Here is a 22,037-nt window from a genome sequence, read left to right as displayed (position 1 = left end):
TCGCAGTTCTGGCACGTTTCTTGGTAGAGGAGGTTTAAACACTGAATCTTTCACATAACCCCATAGAAAGAAATCGCATGGGGTTAAGTCGGGAGAGCGTGGAGGCTACGACAGGAATTGCTGATCATGATCTCCACCACGACCGATCCATCGGTTTTCCAATCTCCTGTTTAAGAAATGCTTCTGCTTTAGCCTTTTCCGTAAGATTTTCCAAACCGTCGGCTGTGGTACGTTTAGCTCCCTGCTTGCTTTGTTCGTCGACTTCCGCGGGCTACGCGTGAAACTTCCCCGCACGCGTTCAACCGTTTCTTCGCTCACTGCAGGCCGACCCGTTGATTTCCCCTTACAGAGGCATCCAGAAGCTTTAAACTGCGCATACCATCGCCGAATGGAGTTAGCAGTTGGTGGATCTTTGTTGAACTATGTCCTGAAGTGTCGTTGCACTGTTATGACTGACTGATGTGAGTGCATTTCAAGCACGGCATACGCTTTCTCGGCTCCTGTCGCCATTTTGTCTCACTGCGCTCTCGAGCGCTCTGGCGGCAGAAACCTGAAGTGCGGCTTCAGCCGAACAAAACTTTTATGAAAAGGTTATCCACAATGGATAAAAGTCAAACTTTTATGAGTTTTTCTACGTATCTGTAGTGTGTCGTGACCATATGTCAATGAATGGAGCTACAGTGAATTTATGAAATCGCTTCAATCATTTGTAATAGCCCTGTATAAGCACCGACATGTAGGTAACATTCGTGTCTTAACGACGCGTGTGCCGCAAATGAGGAAACGTTTACTATGGCGACGTTATTGCCAAATGCATCCACACGGAATAGACGCGCTGTTATTCATTTCTTTGCTACCGATCGACAAACATCGGCAGATATTCATCGGAGAATGAAGAATATGTATGAGGCAGCATGTCTGTCGAAAATCACCGTGGAAAATTTGCGACAAGGGTTGCTGCTGCCTCGTGATAACACACTTCCCAGTATCGCAAATGTTACGTAGAAGTTACGACAGTTCAAGCGCGAGACACTCGATTACCTGCCCTGTAGCCCTGATCTCTCCCCACGGGAGTATCACGACTTCGATCCCTTAAAAAAGGTCTCGAAGGGTCGACGAGGATGTGCAGCAAGCTGTTACGAAATTCTTCACACAACAGGACACGGTTTTTACGAACCGGGTATCTTCAATCTGGTGCATCTGTGGGATTATTGCCTCAATGCTCACGGTGATTTTGCCTCATTGGCGTACCGATTACGGGGTGTGCGGCCTTCGAGCGGAAACTTTTTGGACGCCCCTTATATGATTTCCTTTGTTAACAGTACACATTGTTTGACTAGAAAGAAAAATTTTGAACCATTTCGACAACTCTATGATTTTAAGCTACTTTTCTTAAAGTGGTGACCTTTTGAGCTCTTCAGTTATTTTAATAGTACAAAAATATAGATGGAACGTTGGTATTAACATCAAGGCGAATCAATTGTGTTTTGAAAATGTTATCTACGATGCAATGTAATTGTTACTTACTTCAATTAATCCCCAATCCAGCAAGGGTGCTGGAAAGGAAGTTCTGTTGCATCTCTGTCACCTGTGCTTTGTAGTGACATACCAATATCATAAAGGATAAATCATTTTTGTAATTCGAATTTTCGTAAATTATGTATTCCTTGAATTTCAGTGTTCTGGTAACCCTGGAGAATATTTACGAACTGCGCTCTATAAGAGATTAGTTTGTGGATCAGTGCAGGTTATTTGCGAGGCATGGCCAATAAGAGATTAGATTATGAATCACTGCGCACATAATTGCTTCGGTGTCTATCAGTATTGAATTATTACGTAGTTTTAACCACATTACAAAATTTTAGCTTGTAATCAAACATTGCCAGTTGGACGAGGTTAATTCTGTGTCAGTGTGCCGGATAGTATAGAGAAGGTTATCATTCCAATTACGAGTCTTAATCTCTAACCCGTAGTGTAAAAATATTAATTGCATTTCTCTATCCTAGCCCGTCGAATTTTGGGCGTTGGCTGCCGATCTGATTATAAAATGAAAAGATCGACAGCACACAAAATGTGTTACACCATTAATCGACCCCTTCTCTTACGCCGCGCCATAAATTTCTTTCTTCCCCATCCAATTCTGTACCCGCTCATTAATTATTGAAAGTACCTGTCTAACCATTATAATTCTTTGGTGGCACAACATTTCGAAAGCTGCTACTGCCTTCTTGTCTGACCTGTTTATCGTTCACGTTTCAGTTCCGTACAAAACTAAACTGCAGACACTCGATGCTAACAAATTCGTCCCTTTCAAAAATCATTTTCTTGCTACTGGCAGCCTGCACTTTACATCGTCCCTACTTTGAACACCAGCAGCCATTTTGCTGTCCAAATAGCAGAACTTTGAAGCCTCATTTCCTAATCTCGTTTCCACAGAACCACTTGACTAAATTCCACTGCATCGCGTTACCATTGTCTTCCTCAGGCAACGTTCATCCTGTAACACCATTACAAGATACTGCCTATTCGCTTCTACTGCTCATCCAAGTCTATTGCCGTCTCAGAAACAATTAGAGTGTCATAGGCAGGACTTGAAGTTTTTTTTATTTCTTCTCCATGTCGTTTAATCCCCTTTCCACCCTTACCGTTGGTTTCCTTAACAGCTTCCTCATTGTATTAATAACATCAGGGCTAAGCTACAACCCTATCTCACTTTTTCTCAACTACCACTTTCCTACCATGTCTATCATTGTTATAACTACAGTTCAAGTTCCGTACAAGTAGTAGGTATACATTCGCTCCTTGTATTTTATCCCGGCTACCTACAGAAGCTCAAAGAGTATATCCCATTTAACATATACCTAAGGGGTAACACCACTGTGACGGCCTAAGAAAAGCACTTCTTTTTTTATCACAAAATAGTTTGTCGGAAAATATTACAGATTATCTTATTGAGTTTGAGGCGATCTGCACCACACACTGTAGCTGGTGCCACTTTGAATCTGGAAAACGGAAGAAAAATATCTATGTAATCTACATGAGTGTAGCTAGTGAACCACACAGGGGATTTTAGAAATATTTATTTTTGTGTAGTGTTTGAATAAAGTCATTCTATTTCCACCAAAAAACGGACAGTCATTTGGTAAAAAATATTGTTTAAATTTATCTAATCGGAAACCCCCTACGTGGTTATGTTATTTCAAAGCTGTGGTTAAATTTTCAATTAAAAAGATTAAACATTGTTGGAGTTATACAGGGCTATTACAAATGATTGAAGCGACTTCATAAATTCACTGTAGCTCCATTCATTGACATATGGTCACGACACGCTACAAATACGTAGAAAAACTCATAAAGTTTTGTTCGGCTGAAGCCGCACTTCAGGTTTCTGCCGCCAGAGCGCTCGAGAGCGCAGTGAGACAAAATGGCGACAGGAGCCGAGAAAGCGTATGTCGTGCTTGAAATGCACTCACATCAGTCAGTCATAACAGTGCAACGACACCAACTGCTAACTCCATTCGGCGACGGTATGCACAGTTTAAAGCTTCTGGATGCCTCTGTAAGGGGAAATCAACGGGTCGGCCTGCAGTGAGCGAAGAAACGGTTGAACGTGTGTGGGCAAGTTTCACGCATAGTGATGTGAAAGATTCAGTGTTTAAACCTCCTCTACCAAGAAACATGCCAGAACTGCGGGCTCGCATCAACGATGCTTTCGAACTCATTGATGGGGACATGCTGCGCCGAGTGTGGGAGGAACTTGATTATCGGCTTGATGACTGCCGAATCACTAAAGGGGCACATATCGAACATTTGTGAATGCCTAAAAAAACTTTTTTCCGTTTTTGTATGTGTGTACAAAGCACTGTGAAAATATCTCAAATAATAAAGTTATTGTAGAGCTGTGAAATCGCTTCAATCATTTGTAATAACCCTGTACTATGTGTCGTTTCGAAAAATCGTACTGCGAGAAAAACGGGTTTGAAGTTTTGAAATGTGTTATAGACATGAAAAGATGAAGAAATTCTACTTTTAGAAAACTCTTAGTGTTAATACGCTATTCCAGGACTGGCTTGTCGAACTGTTACCGTTCCGAGCGAAAACATATCCAGTAGTTTATCACAGAACGGTTGAAATACCGGTCGAGGCAGTTCCATGAGTGAACAAAACGTTAGAATTCCGTTAGCCCTACTCCAGGTAGGCGCATTGCTTGGACGATTCGACGGTTGATTTCATATGCGTTCCGTATAAACTTACTACTAGGTACAACTTGTGGCCAGTTTGGACAAGAAATAAAATCGTGGAGCCCAAGTCTCGAAGACTTCTTCTTGCAACGTGATGTCTGCACTGCAGTTTTTGCAGTTCACGTGTTGAGAAATAACAGAGAAAACAGCAAGAACATTTATAATCCTATAGCTCAATGCGTAATGCACATCAAAACTCTTGTCACCGTCTTTCAATTTCGTAGCGGAGGCACTGAGTCATTCTGAACTTATCTCGACCTCATATGTACTCTTCGGACGCTTTGATGACATACTTCTTCGACGCCGCGTGGCATACAATACGTTCGCACGTTTTCTGTCCGGGTACACTTACTCACCACTCGCTCTTACTTGAAAGACAAAACTGTGTACTATAAGATCACAAATAAACTGTCATTAGAAAATACTGCACTCAAGTATCAGGATTAGAAGCGAAAGAGTTGTCTTTTTCGTACACGCACTGATCCTTGATGACGCCAAGCTAACGTATTATTGTTCTGAAATGCTTCTAACTAAACCCAGACACTACAGGGGGTCTCGAGTTGGCATAGGTCGGTCGTTTTGGGTCATCTGAGGCGCTTTAGGAGCGGCTTGGAGTTCCATATAACACTTTTTTTTCAGGGATTAGAATTTTTGCAACATATTTTAGAAGGTTCAAAGCATATTTTAAGCCAATAAAGAAATTGCTTGTTCGAAAATTCTGTAGTGTTGCTACCCCTTAAGGAAACCGAAATAAATTAATAAATATAAAAATTGGAATTTCTTCTGCGTTGATTAGTCTCTAACACTAAAAACGTCCGCTCCCGGTACCTTAAAAAAAGTGGAAGTGGTCAGCAAGACAGAATGTCAGTCCTAAGGACCCGAATTCGATTCCCGGCTGGGTCGAAGATTTTCTCCGCTCAGGGACTGGGTGTTGTGTTGCCATCATCATCATTTCAGCCCCATCGACGCGCAAGTCGCCGAAGTGGCGTCAAATCGAAAGACTTGCACCCGACGAACGGTCTACCCGACGGGAGGCCCTAGTTACACGACATTTATATTGTACTTAAAAATTTAAAAAAATCTTGTTTATCATTATGGAAAAACGCTGGTTTATTGTGACTTGGTATCCATATGCGTGTTTCATGAATCATGTGAGGCACAATTCCTAATGACAGCAAATGACGTGAAAGATTAGTTAAGCGGAATAGATCATGTCTCTTGTGAACAAAAGTTTATTTTGCAAAAACAAAAATTTCACACAATTGGATTAAAAATAACGGAAAAAAATTCAGTTTCATGGTGATTTCATACCTTGTTAATATGTAGACACTTCAGTTTTCAATATCTAAATTGTCGAGCTACAACTTGTTTATCAACTCTGAGAAGGGAGTCTGTTACCACCGTTCATGTACGACATCTGAAAGTCGATAATGTCGACCTCTTTTGGCTGTGATTGTACTTTCTACCTTTTTGTGCCGCAATTGTTTTAATTTTCATAAAATAAAACGGCATACTTAGTACAAAAAATCTTATGAAGTTTTCGTTGTATTTTCGATGTTTCTCTGTTCTGCTATATCCTGTAGTAATGCAGCAGCGGTAATGGTCCAGGCACGTCTGTTTTCGTCACTTAGTATTCATAGCTGGCCAGTAACCGGTACTAACACTCCCTTTATGTGTTCGGTTGTAATGTCTTGTCCAGAAGAAGTATCTCAGAAACAGGCTGGAAGATGGACATCAATATAGGTTAAACAAAGGTAATGGAGTGTAGGCAAATTCGCCCAGATAATGTTGGGGAACTTAGATTAGGAAATGAGACGCTAAAAGCAGTACACTAAATTTGATATCTGACCAGCAAATAAACCAACAGCTACATGAATCAGGAGAATACAAAATGTTCACAGAAAATACACTCCTGGAAATGGAAAAAAGAACACATTGACACCGGTGTGTCAGACCCACCATACTTGCTCCGGACACTGCGAGAGGGCTGTACAAGCAATGATCACACGCACGGCACAGCGGACACACCAGGAACCGCGGTGTTGGCCGTCGAATGGCGCTAGCTGCGCAGCATTTGTGCACCGCCGCCGTCAGTGTCAGCCAGTTTGCCGTGGCATACGGAGCTCCATCGCAGTCTTTAACACTGGTAGCATGCCGCGACAGCGTGGACGTGAACCGTATGTGCAGTTGACCGACTTTGAGCGAGGGCGTATAGTGGGCATGCGGGAGGCCGGGTGGACGTAAGGCCGAATTGCTCAACACGTGGGGCGTGAGGTCTCCACAGTACATCGATGTTGTCGCCAGTGGTCGGCGGAAAGTGCACGTGCCCGTCGACCTGGGACCGGACCGCAGCGACGCACGGATGCACGCCAAGACCGTAGGATCCTACGCAGTGCCGTAGGGGACCGCACCGCCACTTCCCAGCAAATTAGGGACACTGTTGCTCCTGGGGTATCGGCGAGGACCATTCGCAACCGTCTCCATGAAGCTGGGCTACGGTCCCGCACACCGTTAGGCCGTCTTCCGCTCACGCCCCAACATCGTGCAGCCCGCCTCCAGTGGTGTCGCGACAGGCGTGAATGGAGGGACGAATGGAGACGTGTCGTCTTCAGCGATGAGAGTCGCTTCTGCCTTGGTGCCAATGACGGTCGTATGCGTGTTTGGCGCCGTGCAGGTGAGCGCCACAATCAGGACTGCATACGACCGAGGCACACAGGGCCAACACCTGGCATCATGGTGTGGGGAGCGATCTCCTACACTGGCCGTACACCACTGGTGACCGTCGAGGGGACACTGAATAGTGCACGGTACATCCAAACCGTCATCGAACCCATCGTTCTACCATTCCTAGACCGGCAAGGGAACTTGCTGTTCCAACAGGACAATGCACGTCCGCATGTATCCCGTGCCACCCAACGTGCTCTAGAAGGTGTAAGTGAACTACCCTGGCCAGCAAGATCTCCGGATCTGTCCCCCATTGAGCATGTTTGGGACTGGATGAAGCGTCGTCTCACGCGGTCTGCACGTCCAGCACGAACGCTGGTCCAACTGAGGCGCCAGGTGGAAATGGCATGGCAAGCCGTTCCACAGGACTACATCCAGCATCTCTACGATCGTCTCCATGGGAGAATAGCAGCCTGCATTGCTGCGAAAGGTGGATATACACTGTACTAGTGCCGACATTGTGCATGCTCTGTTGCCTGTGTCTATGTGCCTGTGGTTCTGTCAGTGTGATCATGTGATGTATCTGACCCCAGGAATGTGTCAATAAAGTTTCCCCTTCCTGGGACAATGAATTCACGGTGTTCTTATTGCAATTTCCAGGAGTGTAGCAAAAGAAGTTTACTTCTGACAAAGAGAAGTGTCGGAAATACAATTCAATTGCCAGAAAGTATTTTCTGATGGTATTCGCGTACATTGTAACCACGTATGGGAATAAAGTATGGACTATTAACAGTACTGGAAAAGTGGAAAAGACGGCATTTGAAGTGTGGCGCTACGGAAACTTGACGTTAAGAAGAGCTACTTTGGTTCGTACAAACCTCACACATGAGGGAACATTCAGTTCGGTAACTCTTATTTGGTAGGTAACAATTAACTTACATATTCTCAGTGCTATTATGGCTACGTGTGTTCCACTTTAATCTATAGTAACACTTTATTAAAATTAAACCAATCGCCTACAAACACTACATATTCACAAATTCACCTATACAGTATAAGGATACATCCACTAGTATGATTTCGATATGTTTTTAAAACTCTTTCCATTGTCTGTCATCACCTGAAATTCACGAGGTAATCGGTCAACTAATTTTTATGTCTACATGCATTTGCTCTATTCTTTGAAAGATTAAGATTAAGATGTGGACTGAGAAATCGGCTTATACGTCTAGTCTTACATTTATGTACTCTGCCTTTGTTTTCAAAGAATGCCTGATTCCCCACAACAGACATCATACAAGAGTAAATGGCTGGTGGGCTTTCGTTCTTTTGCCTTATTTTTTTTAACAGTAACTTACATGAAGGCTGAGGACAACAGCAGACAGGTTCCCTATAGAATATGCTTGTACAATGAATACTGCCTGGCTAATATCATAATGCTACATACAATTATCAAAAGTAATGCTAATGACTGGAAGTACGCAAATTGGTTTCAACGCCAAAATCATCAGTTACACAGTTATAATAATATGTGATTTCAACTCAAGTTTTGCTCATTGCAGGAATCGTGAAGAATAATGCAGTGTTTTTCTGTGTGCGTCATTAACGTTTTAACCAATCTCCAGCGGTTTCACTTATACCACAGTGCCGGTGAAAAATATTTACTTTATGAATAAAAGTCTGTCAGTTCTGATGTACATACTGGTGAATAGAAACCAACATATAGTGTGCTAACAGACCTTTATTCATAACGCGTACTTCATGTATTCTTTCTTCTGTTGTTACACCCTTATTGCCAATGTTATGATCCTTGATTCATCAATAAATAGCATTGTTTTTCGTTTGTTGCTGTGATGTCAAAGGTCTCTTGTGTATACAACAGAACATTGAACCCCGTACAACGCCAGTAGAAATTCAAAAAATCTCGATGGGAGATCTAACAAGATCCTTCGTTTTGACTTTTGTATTTTGAGTTACGGTCTACCACTTATAAGAAAATTATTTTTTCGGAAGGTTTTGAGAATAAGTAAGTGAATCAGATCGCTAATAATTAACATCTTTCATAAATCCTTACTTGAAAAAGAGCGTGTTTTAATCTGTTAGGGAAATTACCTTGAGAAAGTGATGCTTCACATTTGTGGCTGAGTACATGAGCAGTGCCTGCTTAAAACTGGAAGAAGTTCAGCTAAGTTCATCTATAAGAATATTAATTATGACGGTCTCCTCCTACACAATTCTAGTGGAGAATATTACAAGTGATAATGTAACAGTTAAGCTTTTTTATATCTGAAGTCATCAAGAGAAACGGTTAATGAAATAACCACAAAATATAATTTTCTGGTTTGTTGTCTCACTGATGCTATGACAGGATTTGTATCTCTCAGAAAGCTTCTAATTTTTCATATTGGGGATCCACCAGGTGTAGTAATTGTAAGTGTGCTTTTCAGCAGTATGTTTTTACATGCCTCTCCTTTAGTATTTTTATTCTCCAAATAGCCGTGTTGTTTTGAATTTAGGAATGTTTCTCACATACATGGCAGATCCTTCTTACATAATATTCCTTCTGCAGTGGGAGCTGCTAATTGACAATCCTCAACATTTAATACTGCTATTGCTTCATTTAACTGGTGCTCAGAAATAGTTAATACACAGACTACTTCCCCAATTTATAATCCTTTTAAGTAAACTATTAGATTAATAGCTCTGTTTTCCAAACCTATAGTAAATTTGTTAAGTGATAGTAAATGAAGTCTCCAGTTTGTCTTTCTTTGCAGTTTTCAGAACTTCAAAATTTTAATTTCGTTCACGATTGTCTTTGTGAATGGAGAAGTTAATCTACAAACATGAGTCCCTGCCACGCTAGTTGATAAGTGTAAGGAAATCAGCGTAAGCGGTTCGAGTATATTTTAAAGTCACCTCAGTCCTATACTGCAATGTTGTCTAAAATAAGTGTGCCTTTAAATTCTGTTCTTGTACCACTGCATTTCTTAACAAAGACAGCAACCAGGGATGGAACGGGAAAGCTGATATTTTAATGTAATAACAACTTCCTGCTGTACATAATGAGTGTGCTAATTATTCTTTAAAAATTTGCATAACACTTGTGATTTTCGTTTATCCAATGTTCTTAATCTTGACTAACTAAAAGATGTAAACAATAGTCAACTCGGTTTCGTTTGATTTAAATTTGGAGCATCCACAGTGGTTATTTTCGCCAAAGTGTTCTACATCTGTGACTTTTTCTGAGTCATTGATACACTACCATGAATTACTATCACTGTATCTGCATATTCACTTCACTCTTTAATGGTTTTATTTTGCAACTTCACATGCCATTAATTCATGAATAAATAAGAGGCTGCTATGCAGTAGCCAATAACACCTTACAAAAAGATGCCTGATACGAAAGTCTGTAAGAGGTAATCGGTAGATATCAAATAGGAAACTAAACTTTCTTAGTCAGTCCATCTAAAATTTATCACAATATCTGGACGATGTTGCTGTTTTGACCATGTTGTATATTGGAGGTATGAATTAACAATGCCTTCAGTCACAACTTTTTCGTGTTTTATTAACTACACGATGCATTTCGGGCCCTGTGGATCCATTGTTATGTGTACTTTGTCTTAATATATGTTTTATTTTTTTCATTTCAAATATTCGAATGATACCACAACGTTATGTGGGCTCATTATAACTGTCTCCATGAAAACGTCTCCTAAAGCTCATTGATCAGGTAAATAAATAAATAAACGATGTTTTACTAATGAAGTGTCTCAATATATACTAATTATCAGGAATTCCTGCAGGGGCCATTCACTGGTCACATACATTCATCCATCCATCTATCCATCGCTCATGAAAGTCCTATCTGTCAGACAGGAATACTTCAGGGCAGTCCATCTTGGAGACACGTTGAATAAATGCTTTATAGGACGATGGGCTGCAATAACTGTTTGCTTGACTGCAGTTTTTATTGAGAAATTCGATTTGTTGATCCATAAGACGATGAGTCATATATTTGATCCTTTGAAAATGGCATGATACCGAAATGCACAAGCCGTAAAGAAACCTATAAGAACTGTGGTGAAGACAAAAATGTTATTGTAGTGCAGTTCATCTGAGTGTCGCAGTATTTTGCTACACATATGTAATACATAGTATTCAATCTTGCAGGTCCACCTAGAATACCAATATGGGGTAGCTACATCCAGCTGCTTCTGGAGAACTACAAGTTCCCATACAAAGTGATGCACGCCTTCACGCGCCGCTACAAGTCCAAACTGGTGGGCTTCTACTTTGGACCTCTTCCCGTGGTGGTCATCAGCGACTACGAGGCCGCCAAGGAGGCCTTGAACAACCCCGCTCTGCAGGGCCGGATATCCAACATCGCCATCAAGCACAGGATGCCACACAAGGAACTTGGTAAGTGTAGATTTAACTCACAGTACCTTCTCTGGTCTGTAATAGTATTCTTAAGTAATTCATCTAATAGACTACTGTTCACACGCCAGTATCTATTACGATGAGTTATTGCGCGAATTATCCACACAAGACAATAAAAACATGTAGAATTTCCTACTAAAATTTAGCATTATGAAGTATAAATCTGTTGGACCCCTTTGAAGTGCGGCTACCACAGTGTTCTTTTTGCAGACCACAAATTTTATTGATAAAACTTCTAAAAAACTGTTCATTACATTAAGATGGGTCTAAAATACCTCAATTTGTAAATGATGCAAGCAACATTGTTAAATAGTTGAAATATAATCTAAATGACTTAGATAAATAACATAATTGAACCCTTTCAACTATCAGGGAGAAAAATACCTCCATTGGGAATAGTCCCCAGTTAAAGAGATGTGTATTGTACAGTAGCATGATGGGGCTGGAGTGTAGGCTTGCTGATGCACTCACATACGAGACAGTAGCAAACACTGGACACAGCAAACTAAACTCACCCACAGTGATGTTTTCTATGATCCCTATCCAAAATCTGGAGTAGTTATGGAGCTGTCGGTTCTCTGGGAACTATTTGTTAATGCCAAACGGACATGGGTTGCTGGGTGCAAGGTGTTACTTTTCATTTTCAGGAGCAAGTTTTATTGTTTCCTTGTGATGTGTGAAAAAATTTATGTGTACTTACTGACGACTTATATAGAGAACTATGAATAAAGTTATTGTAAGTTGTGATAACAACAAGGCTGCAGGATCGAGAATATACTAAGAAATAATGAGCATTCTAGTCTCAATTTGTTGTGGTGTCAGATGGACACAAAAATCTCACACATTTATAATATACTTCCAACCAGGAAATCAGAAAGATAAAAACAATAATTAGTTGAATCAGGTAAGATAAATGAAACAATATTTTTTAGTTTCTACTAGCTCATCACCCAAACAGAGGGTTTTTATCATTATGTATTACAGCATGGCATATATGGGCACATACATGAATCCTTGCTAGCTCTCTCAGACAGAAGACAGCAAAATGGAGATCTTGTTAGACATCGATTTTCTTGCATATTCACACTAATGTTCAGGCTGAATGGCAACACCTTAAACTGATAGGCTCTAACCGCATAAATAAAAGCTGTATTTTCCATGATTCCTCAGCTAGAGTGATCTGCAAGTAGGAGGAACTGAGATCAATGCTTGTTAGAAATTTAACACCATGGAATTTTCTAATCTCTTCTTCTAAAAGTTCTGGTCTAGTCCAGACAGGAACAACGACTTTTGTGCTATGTCTGGAATCTGAAATAAGTCTAACATTTCCCACAAGTTTCGCCACCGAAAGTATCAGGCTGCAAAAAGGGCTCCTGGATGGTTCGATTATATTCCAATCCAGCTTTCTACGAATTTCCATGGCGTCTTTGCCCAGGCAATGGAGTAAGAAATGTGACAGTAAGTCATGTGTAGGTTGATATCAAGGTCGTATTCGTAATTTTCTTTGAAAACATTTGAATCACTAAAGAAAATTCTTGTTCCATTAGACTGCTGACTCATGCTCAGATATGTAGACTTGGTTACTGTATCCTTAATGTGCTTCTTCATGCAAGAAATGGCAAGCAAGTCAGTCTCCTGTTTATTCATATAGTCGCTCTCACTACTAATTAAGTTTACTTTCATGTTTCAATAAAATTTATGATAGTTAACAGTTACTTCACCATCGAATAAATAGTTGTAATTGCCAATAGAGAGGTCGATCTTTGTATCCCTTTCCCAAATGAATTTCATGTCTAATATACAGTCCACCACTAAACAATCATCAGCTGGGAATGTAAGGTCTGCTGCTGCATTTCCGAATTTAAGAGGCACTCAGGCATGTAATTTTGTATTATGAAATGTGGCGCGCACTGTTTACAGAACCCTGCCGATACTGAAGGATAAAGTTGGTATTTTACGTTTTCACATACTCTTTTGAACAGTTTAGCGGAGCCCACGCTAAAAGCAGAGACATTATACAAAATTATAATGACCAGAATATTGCCCACATAAGCAGTACTTGCCAGTTGTGATACAGCATAATGTTGTTCGTTATTCTAATGGCCATCCTATCGTTACAATGTTTAAATGAAATGGTCTGCACGGACCCTGTGCCACTGCACAACTGTCATCTTGGGCATAATCATAATTATTGTACAATGAAACTGCCTAAATCTACAAAGTAACTTTGTAGCAAACACTATAGCATAGGACTAAGTAAAATTTTTCCAGTTTGCATTAAGGTTCCATCACCAGAAGTTTTCTTCTCTTGCATACAGTTTTTTACTTTGGCAGATCTGTATACAGTTTGATTACTTTTTTGGCAGACATCATTTGTTCAGCACATCGAAAAATATTTTTCATGAAACCAAAAGTACAGCAGTGATAATCACAAATTATTTCACAGAATAGCATATTATATTTGAATGTAGGACTGAGTTACATTTCAACTTATTTTCTAAAACTCGCAACAGTTCCTGCCCTTGGGCAGCAGTTGTAGTATATGGTAAATGTTTACTGCTTCTACCTGACGATTTATAAATTGAAGTATGAATAAATTCATTGTGAGTTATAATAAATGTAATCCTTGGAAAGATTCAGAAAGTTGTAGCTGGGTAAATATGCTAAAAAGAAACGAGTGTTCCACATCTTGATTTGTTGCAGCATTAGATAGACATTTAAATCCCATACATTACAAGAGCACTTCCACTTCCTAACCATCAAGTCAAAAAGATGAAATGTAGTAATAGTTAACTGACGCACATAAGATAAATCAAAAAATAATTATTACTTGTTGTTAGTAGTTCATGATGCAGCTTATGTATCACAATATGGCGTATGTGGGCGCCAATACGTACATGTGTTCTTACTAGCTCTCTCAGACAGAACAGCAAAATGGAGATCTGACTAGAAATGGATTTTCCTTTTATAATTTTCATAATGGCGTGAGTGAAAGAAAAGGATTACATAGATTCAAGACATGCATGGAAATTATATATGGGTTCTTATTACAGCCGTAGCAGAGATTGCTGTCATTACAGATTAAGAGATCCTGCTCACTTGACATTGCATCTGTAAAATAGCTATGTCAGGAAATCCACCTGGGAAGACCTAGCACAGCAGAGGAGTAGAAGGTAAACAAATGATCAACAGGAGCTCGGTTTTATGGATGATCCTGACACAAAAAACCAAAAGGGTAAAAAGCAAGAAGTGTACTGTCGTACACAGGCATGTGGGGTGGATGATGAGCGCAGTGTGTGGGAAGAGACTAGAGGCATTAAGTGAACAATCAGTTTGAAGGAAGGAAAAGTTTGAGAGCTCTACTCGGAGTGGCACAAAGTGGGTAGAAGCGTCATCAAGTGTGGTATGGAGGGGAATGTGATCAGCACATCGCTCTCGTGCAGATTGTCAGATTTCTTGACCTTGGAACCGATGGTAATCTGTCGAGTACCTCCACAGTCGATTTCACGACGAAAAGTTCCTGGCAATACTGAGAATCGATCCTGGTACACTGCATTCCAGTCAGCTGCGCTGACTGCTCAGTTCCAGTGGACTGAGGAGCTAGTCTTAGGCATGTTAAACAATTGTGCATCATATGGAAAAAATCAAAGGTAAAATGTAATTTGTTTTAGTTACTTTTGGTGAACCACAGATCACTAATTGTTGTTAATAATTGCGAAGTCATGTTTTCTGATCAGATATTTAGGATATTATTCAAGTATTTAGAGTAATGGCCAAAATAATATTTATGTGGCGACCCACAGTGCTGATATTTTATGCTGCTGTGAAGGAGTACTATAAAGGGATTCTGTCCTTGCATATCAGCGAGACCATATTCCAGTGCAAGTCTTCAGCACAGTCCTAATTGATTCATAACTCTTCCATTAAATCTTAATCGTAAATGAATTAAATTAATAGTTAAATTTTTCTCATTGGATGACTGATGACCTCTCCAATGTGCAGGTATCAACTTCCTGGAGGGCGAGGAGGCGATGGAGCAGCGCCGCTTCATGCTGAGGTACCTGCGAGACTTCGGCTTCGGGCGGCGCTCTGACCGGCTGGAAGCGGAGATAGAGTCCGAGATGAGGGAGCTGGTGGAGCTCATCCGCTGTGGCACCGGAGACAAGGTGGATACCCTACTTGTCCTGCCTCACTGCACTGTAGGGTTAAGAACGATCTGGCAGCAGGGGAGAGGTACAGGGAAAAGGCACATCAACTGTTATAGCATAATAGCCCAGGAATGACTGTACAACAGTTATCTTTATTACTGGTTCGAATGGCCTGGGAGATGAGGATAACACAAAAGGAGGTAGAAGTAGAGGAGGAGAGAAGGAGCTGGCGTGGAAAGAAATAGAAATGGCTTTGTACAAGACGAAAGAGGAAAGGCATTGGGTATGGAAGAAATAAGTGTCTAAATGGTGAAGGCGGCATGGGAGGTTGGGAAACAGTGGCTCTATTGTATGATGAGGGTGGTGTGATGAAATAAGAAGACTTCATATGATTGTAAGATGGCACTAGTTGGCTGTCTATTGAAGAAAGGAAGCAGTAGGGACTGTAGAAACTACAGGGGAGTCACATTGATACCACACTATACCAAGGTATATGAAAAGATCCTGGAGAGCAGAATCTAAACAAGGGTCAGGAACAAATTGAGGGAGGAAAGGCATGGTTTCAGATCTGTGAGGCCAACTGTTGACCTCATATTTGCAATGAGGGAGATCCAGGAGCACCACTATGAATTTGAGGAAGACTTCATGATGGCCTTTCTCGGTATAGAAAAGGCATTTGATACTGTCTGTAGAAGAAAGGTCTGAGAAGCACTGGAAAAAGAAGTCGAACAAGAGACTACAAGCATAATGGAGGAGATGTACTGTGGAAGTCTGAGTTTTTGTGGTAGTGAGGAACGAGAGGATCGATTGGTTCCAGGGAACGCGATTTGCGAAATAGGGCAATGCATTGTCACCTCTCCTCTTCATTGTGGCCTTGAATGAGGTAATGATAAGGTGACAGAAAAAACTGGAGAAGAAAAGATGAAAGCAATGGTGTTTGCAAATGACTGGATAATCTGCAGAAACAAGGAGGAAGACATTCAAGAACTGCTGCATGCTGGGGAGGAAACTGTGAGACAGTATGGAATAAAATTTAATGCGACCAAATGTGAGATTTCAACTAGAAAAAAAGGTAGAAACGCTTGCAATTGAACAATTGATGAAGATGGAAAGTGTGAGTTACTTGGGAAGTGTGACAGAGGAAAATGGAGGAAATGAGAGACAGATGAGTGAAAGTGGCAGACAGGCAGAAGCACTGCTGCAAAATTTTAGGAGCGTGGCTTGGAAGAAAGGTGTCCTAGAAAAAAGCAAAGAAGCGATGTATAGAAGTTACTATATTGCAATACTGAATTGTGCATCTGAAACAAGGATAATGGAGAAAAGAGAAGTAAGTAGATAACAGGCATGTGAAATGAAGCTCCTCAGAAGTAATGTAACATTGAAAAGGAGAGACAGGGTGAGTAAAGAAGTGGTATGGGAAATAATGAAGGAGGCACCCTTGCAGAGCAGGATAGAAATATCAAGAGTAATGAGGTATGTATACTTAAAGAAAATGGATTCCCAAGTGCTGGCCACGGTGGCCGGGCGGTTCTAGGCGCTTCAGTCCGGATCCGCGCAACTGCTACGGTCGCAGGTTCGAATCCTGCCTCGGGCATGGATGTGCGTGATGTCCTTAGGTTAGTTAGGATTAAGTAGTTCTAAGTTCTAGGGGACTGATGACCTCAGATGTTGAGTCCCATAGCTCCCAGAGCCATTTGAACCATTTTTTTTATTCCCAAGTACATACACGAAATGACAAAGGAGTGTACAGCTGAAAGATGTGAAGGAATGTTTTGAAAAGAAGTAATGAAGTCTGTACAGAGTGCGTACATTAAGATGGTGGAGAAATGGGACTACATAGTGAGGCTTATGTTCTGAACAGACCCAGCCTGTGGCTGCTAACTGGTGATGATGGTTAGTTTGAATGTTCACAAAAAGTCCAGACCTTATGAGAAGGCCTCATGGGGTGCTCTGTCCTCTTCGATTTTGTTCATACTGAGGTGGTTTGAAAGTAAGTACCCAGATATCAGTTTTATGGTGCAGTGTGTCACACTTCTCGGAAACAGTCGTAAGAAAATCAGTTTCAAAAAATTCCATGTGCTCTTTAGCGTGCAAGTACAAAATGTTCGTAACAGAGCTGCTTATTGCTTGTACATTGCACATAACTGGCTGGTCCAACACTGCCGCTTAGTGCAGAGGAACTCCTGAGCGTTTCCCCCTCCCCCCCTATCTTCCTTGCTGACAGAAGGAGCTAGTATAGGCCACTTTCCAGGCAGCCCAAATTGCACTCACTCTGCACTTGCAAGGCAACTAGCCATCCCCATCCGCATGCTTTCGGTCAGTGCAGTACTGCCCAGCTGGCTGAGCCCACAGTCTGCAGGTCAGCTGATCCCATGTGCCCATTTTCCAATGTGCTGCATGCCTGTGGGCATGTGAGATGGAACAGTCCACTGTATAAGTCTCAGGGTTGCTGGTTACATACTTTTCCATACAGATCCATTTGAATTTTATAGCTGTCATGATACACAATGTTCAGTAGTAGGATCACAATTTCTTGAAAGAAATAACGTTTTTTAAATAACTAATCAAGTAAAAATGGGAGTATTCAAGATTAATGTCAAATGAAAAAAACTTTAGTAATTATAGAACACCATTACTGAAGCATATAAGTTTTTCATTTATCAATCAAAAACAAATAAGAGTGCTATGGGCGACTAATAAATGTTCTGAAAATATATTACACCTGCAGAATGAATTTTTCACTCTGCAGTGGTGTGTGTACTGATAAGAAACTTCTTGTGAATTTAAAGCTATGTGCCAGATCGAGACTCTAACTCAGGACCTTTGCCTCAAGTGGGAAGTGCTCCACCAACTGAGTTGCAAAAGCATGACACCTCCTGTCGCCCTCAGGGCTTTATTTCCGCCTGTATCTTGTCTGTACCTTCAAGACTCGCTGTGAGTCATCATTGGGTGGCTCAGTTAATAGAGCACTTGCCTGCAGAAGGCAAAAGTCCCGAGTTACACTCGTAGTGTGGCACCCAGTTTTAATCCGCCAGGAATTTTTATGTTAAGACTATCTTAGTAGCATCGAATTTACCTACTTTTGGACTGTGGTTAAAAATCACAGCAGCCTCTCTTCACAAAACACAGCATTTACACACCAATTTCACAAACTAAAATTAAAATGAAAAGAGCGGTAAGACCATTATATTACTGGAAATCTCAGGACCACCCTCCTAGGTGTCACTTTACTTCAAGGCATGCAGACTATTGGCAGACAGATCTTTACTGGGGTGCAGGGTCCGGAAACGTTTGCCAAGTATGCATTCAGTAGCTGCATTAGATTCTGCCAACAACTAGCAATAGCTGTGGGTGGCAGTCACTGCTTGTACACAGAACAAAGTCTTGAGCAACCTCCTAGCAGAATTGGAAGTGTCTCATACGAGGCTTAGGACCAAAGTGTCACACACAGCTACATGTACATTTACATCTTCATGTACATTTACAAATTTATCTGCATCTAAGGTGCTCTCTCTCTCTCTCAGAGGTCTGCAAAATTTTGTCTGAGATTGTCCTTATATCTGACTATCCAGCTCTGATTGTCTCTCTTGCCGCTCAAATAATTTGTTAGCATCCTTAATTGCTATTGTGTAACAATCACATTTCCCAATGCAGAAGAAACACACATACGTGGAAAATGTGCCATTCTAAGAGTATTCAGTTTTGTGTATTGTTTAGTTTCTCTAATATTGTACATTTTCGGTCCTGTTGAGATACAAATCTTTTTGTTTTGGTTAGCACCTCTTTTGAACCGTCATTAGCTGGGTCAGCTGGTGTGAGAAAGCTATGGTCTGGTCTTTTTCGAAACTTCAGTGGTTGGAAATGTTCCTCATTGTGTCTGCCATGTCAGTTGAGAGAACTTGGTGGTGGTGTCATAGTACAGACAGACTACACACCAGTGAAGGCAGAGTTGGAAATAAAGCCATCATTACCTTCATACAGGATTTTGCTATATAGAAGTGAGGTAAAAATATTCAGGAAATTTTCAGAGGGTCACCACACTATCAACACTGTGAGAAGCTACAATGACTGTTCCATAGGGTTCAATGTTGTTGCTAGTGTTTCTTATCTCTGTAGGTATGAGACCCTATTTTATGTCAGATCTAGAGGTGATACTAATTCTTTTCATAGTTGATATCAGCGTTATCAAAAAGATACATCCAACAAAAACTGTCCGGAAATTCACAAAAACTACCAACCTATTTTGCGTAAATGAACACTCTGTAAGCATAGAAAATAAAATAATGCCGAGCTTGGACAGGGAGAGTAGGTATGAACTCTTTAGTGGGGTGTGAATGAAAACTGGCAACTGGAAGTCTGTATAGTGTATATCCTAAAACGTTTAAATTCAGCTACATTTGCCCTTAATATAATTGTTAACTAGAGATTAGTAATTAAACACATTGTTCTTGATTCATTTACAGATGTTCTACAGTGTAATATAATAGTTACCTCCACAGCCAGACACTCAAATTTCTTGAGGAGACTGTTAGGCAGCTAATGACAGGGCAATATGTCAAGCAGTGAAGAGCTATTGCGTAGCATAGGGTAATTAAAAGTTGCAAACAGAGTAACTGCTGTTCAGTTTAAAGCTATTCTTTGATAAGGGTGAATTTCAAAGGAATGAAACCATAATAATTTACTGAGATTACTTGCTGTCATACCTTAATGAGGTACATACACAAGTGAGCAGCTGTGACAAGCTGAAGCAGTATGCTGGAGGATGGTTAGAATGTTACTAGCCCATCTCAATATGTTTTCCTCCAGAAACCCTTGAATAATGAAACTGGGAGACCATTAGCTATGAGGTAGTGATTTTTTTGGACACACTTGCCTTTCTAGAGCAACATTCAGATCAGGTTGATTTATTCGCTATATATTTACAGTTCACACTTGTAGATTTCATTTAGATCATGGAGGGGTCAATCTCTCACCTAACACTGCTGTGTACAATGAAACATGGAGGATTAAGCATGTAGCACTGTACAGCGGAAGGGCAGAAAGTAACTGGTGACGTTTCGACAGGCTGTGATGCAACCGTCATCATACGGAGAAGGCTGCCGGCGTGTGCTGCTGCCCGACGCGCTGTTCCCCGGCTTCATCAACGGCTTCATGCCAGTGGTGGCTGGCAGCCGGCTGCCACGATCCGCTGACGGGACGTGCCGCCATCTTGGGCTGGCAGGCCTGCAGGCAGCCAGGGCTGGGGACGCCACGGGTGGTTTCCTCACGATGCATCCCACACTCAGCAGCATCGCCCCCAAGATGTCCGGCTACTGGGACACGGTCGAGTCTGCCGAGAAGATCCTGGGTTACTTCCGTGTGAGTACCGGTGTACCTGTTACTCTGCTCTCTCACAAAGCCCTATGTTTGTAAAGTGAATGTAACAGAACGATATCAAGAGTATGTATGAGAGATCTCCAATCCACAATGGCGAAATAAAAGAAAAAGAATGTCCCACTTTCTAAGTATGTTAAAACAGTTTAATCTCTCTTCAAAAAAGGCAATGTCCGCACTTACTCACTCACCTAATTATCGTCACCCAGTCCACACCACTAAGGATAGAAAGTTCAGATTTGGAGAGGATGTGATCTTTAACTGTAGGCATGGTTTAACAAGGGATAGCTCCGAATTCCGCTCCTTAGAAGGTGAAAGAGGGGATGAAAGTCTTTGTGAGAATCTGTCGCAGTTAACATTGGTCCTAAGAAAATTGGTATTTGGTTTCTCAGTAAGAAATAAAGAAATACATGTTTCACCATTTTTGAAATTTAGCCCCTATGGGGCTTTTTGAAAGAAAGTCATTATTTAAGACCTACTAAAGTCAAAACAATTTTTATGCGTGTGTGACTGCATATCAATATGTAAAATTACTGACGTTTCGGTCCTGTTGCAAGTGACCTTCTTCGTGTTTTTTTGTTTACAGTTAACAAAAACACCCTGAAGAAGGTCACTTGGAACAGTAAACAAAAACACCCTGAAGAAGTTCACTTGCAACAAGTAGTTTTAGGTATTGACAATCCAGTTACAAACACAGAAAAATTTTATTGACTGTGACAATGGCCACAGAAACCTACACTTATATGTAACTACTAAAGTATTTTTAAAGTTCCGTAGGTGAAAACTGGTATCTGACTTCTCAGTTGGAAATATAAATACATGTTTCACTGTTTTTTGGAAATTCAAACCTTCTGGGGGTGAAAGAGGAAATGAAAATTTTTATGGAAATATTTTATTATACAAGCATTTTCGAAACTAAGAAAATTTGTCCTTGGCTTCTCTCTCAGAAATAAAAAAAATAGGCGTTTCACTGTTTTCGGAAATTCAACACCTAAGAGGGTAAAACAGGAGGTGAAAATTTTTAAGGAGATGTTTCGTTACATTAAATTTTTTTTAGAATCTGATTCTATGAAGAACTGGTTTTTCATTTCTTGCTTATATGTAATGAAATATTTGTTATGGGGTTAAAGTTTCTGCAGAAATATCACCACAAGAAAGCAAACAT

General features: G+C 40.8%; 1 protein-coding gene across 1 annotated transcript in view; it reads left to right on the top strand.

Annotated features, from left to right (window-relative positions):
* The window catches only part of LOC124552264 (probable cytochrome P450 304a1), a 44,484-nt gene that overhangs the window by 5,098 nt on the left and 17,349 nt on the right, over positions 1 to 22,037 (top strand). The window contains exons 2-4 of the mRNA XM_047126544.1: positions 11,082 to 11,330; positions 15,354 to 15,517; positions 20,564 to 20,857. Of these exons, the coding sequence (XP_046982500.1) occupies positions 11,082 to 11,330; positions 15,354 to 15,517; positions 20,564 to 20,857 (707 nt within the window). The remainder of the gene's footprint in view (positions 1 to 11,081; positions 11,331 to 15,353; positions 15,518 to 20,563; positions 20,858 to 22,037) is intronic.

This window comes from Schistocerca americana, chromosome 10 (assembly GCF_021461395.2).
Source record: "Schistocerca americana isolate TAMUIC-IGC-003095 chromosome 10, iqSchAmer2.1, whole genome shotgun sequence".
Lineage (NCBI taxonomy): Eukaryota > Metazoa > Arthropoda > Insecta > Orthoptera > Acrididae > Schistocerca > Schistocerca americana.
This window is presented reverse-complemented; position numbering and strand designations above follow the sequence as displayed.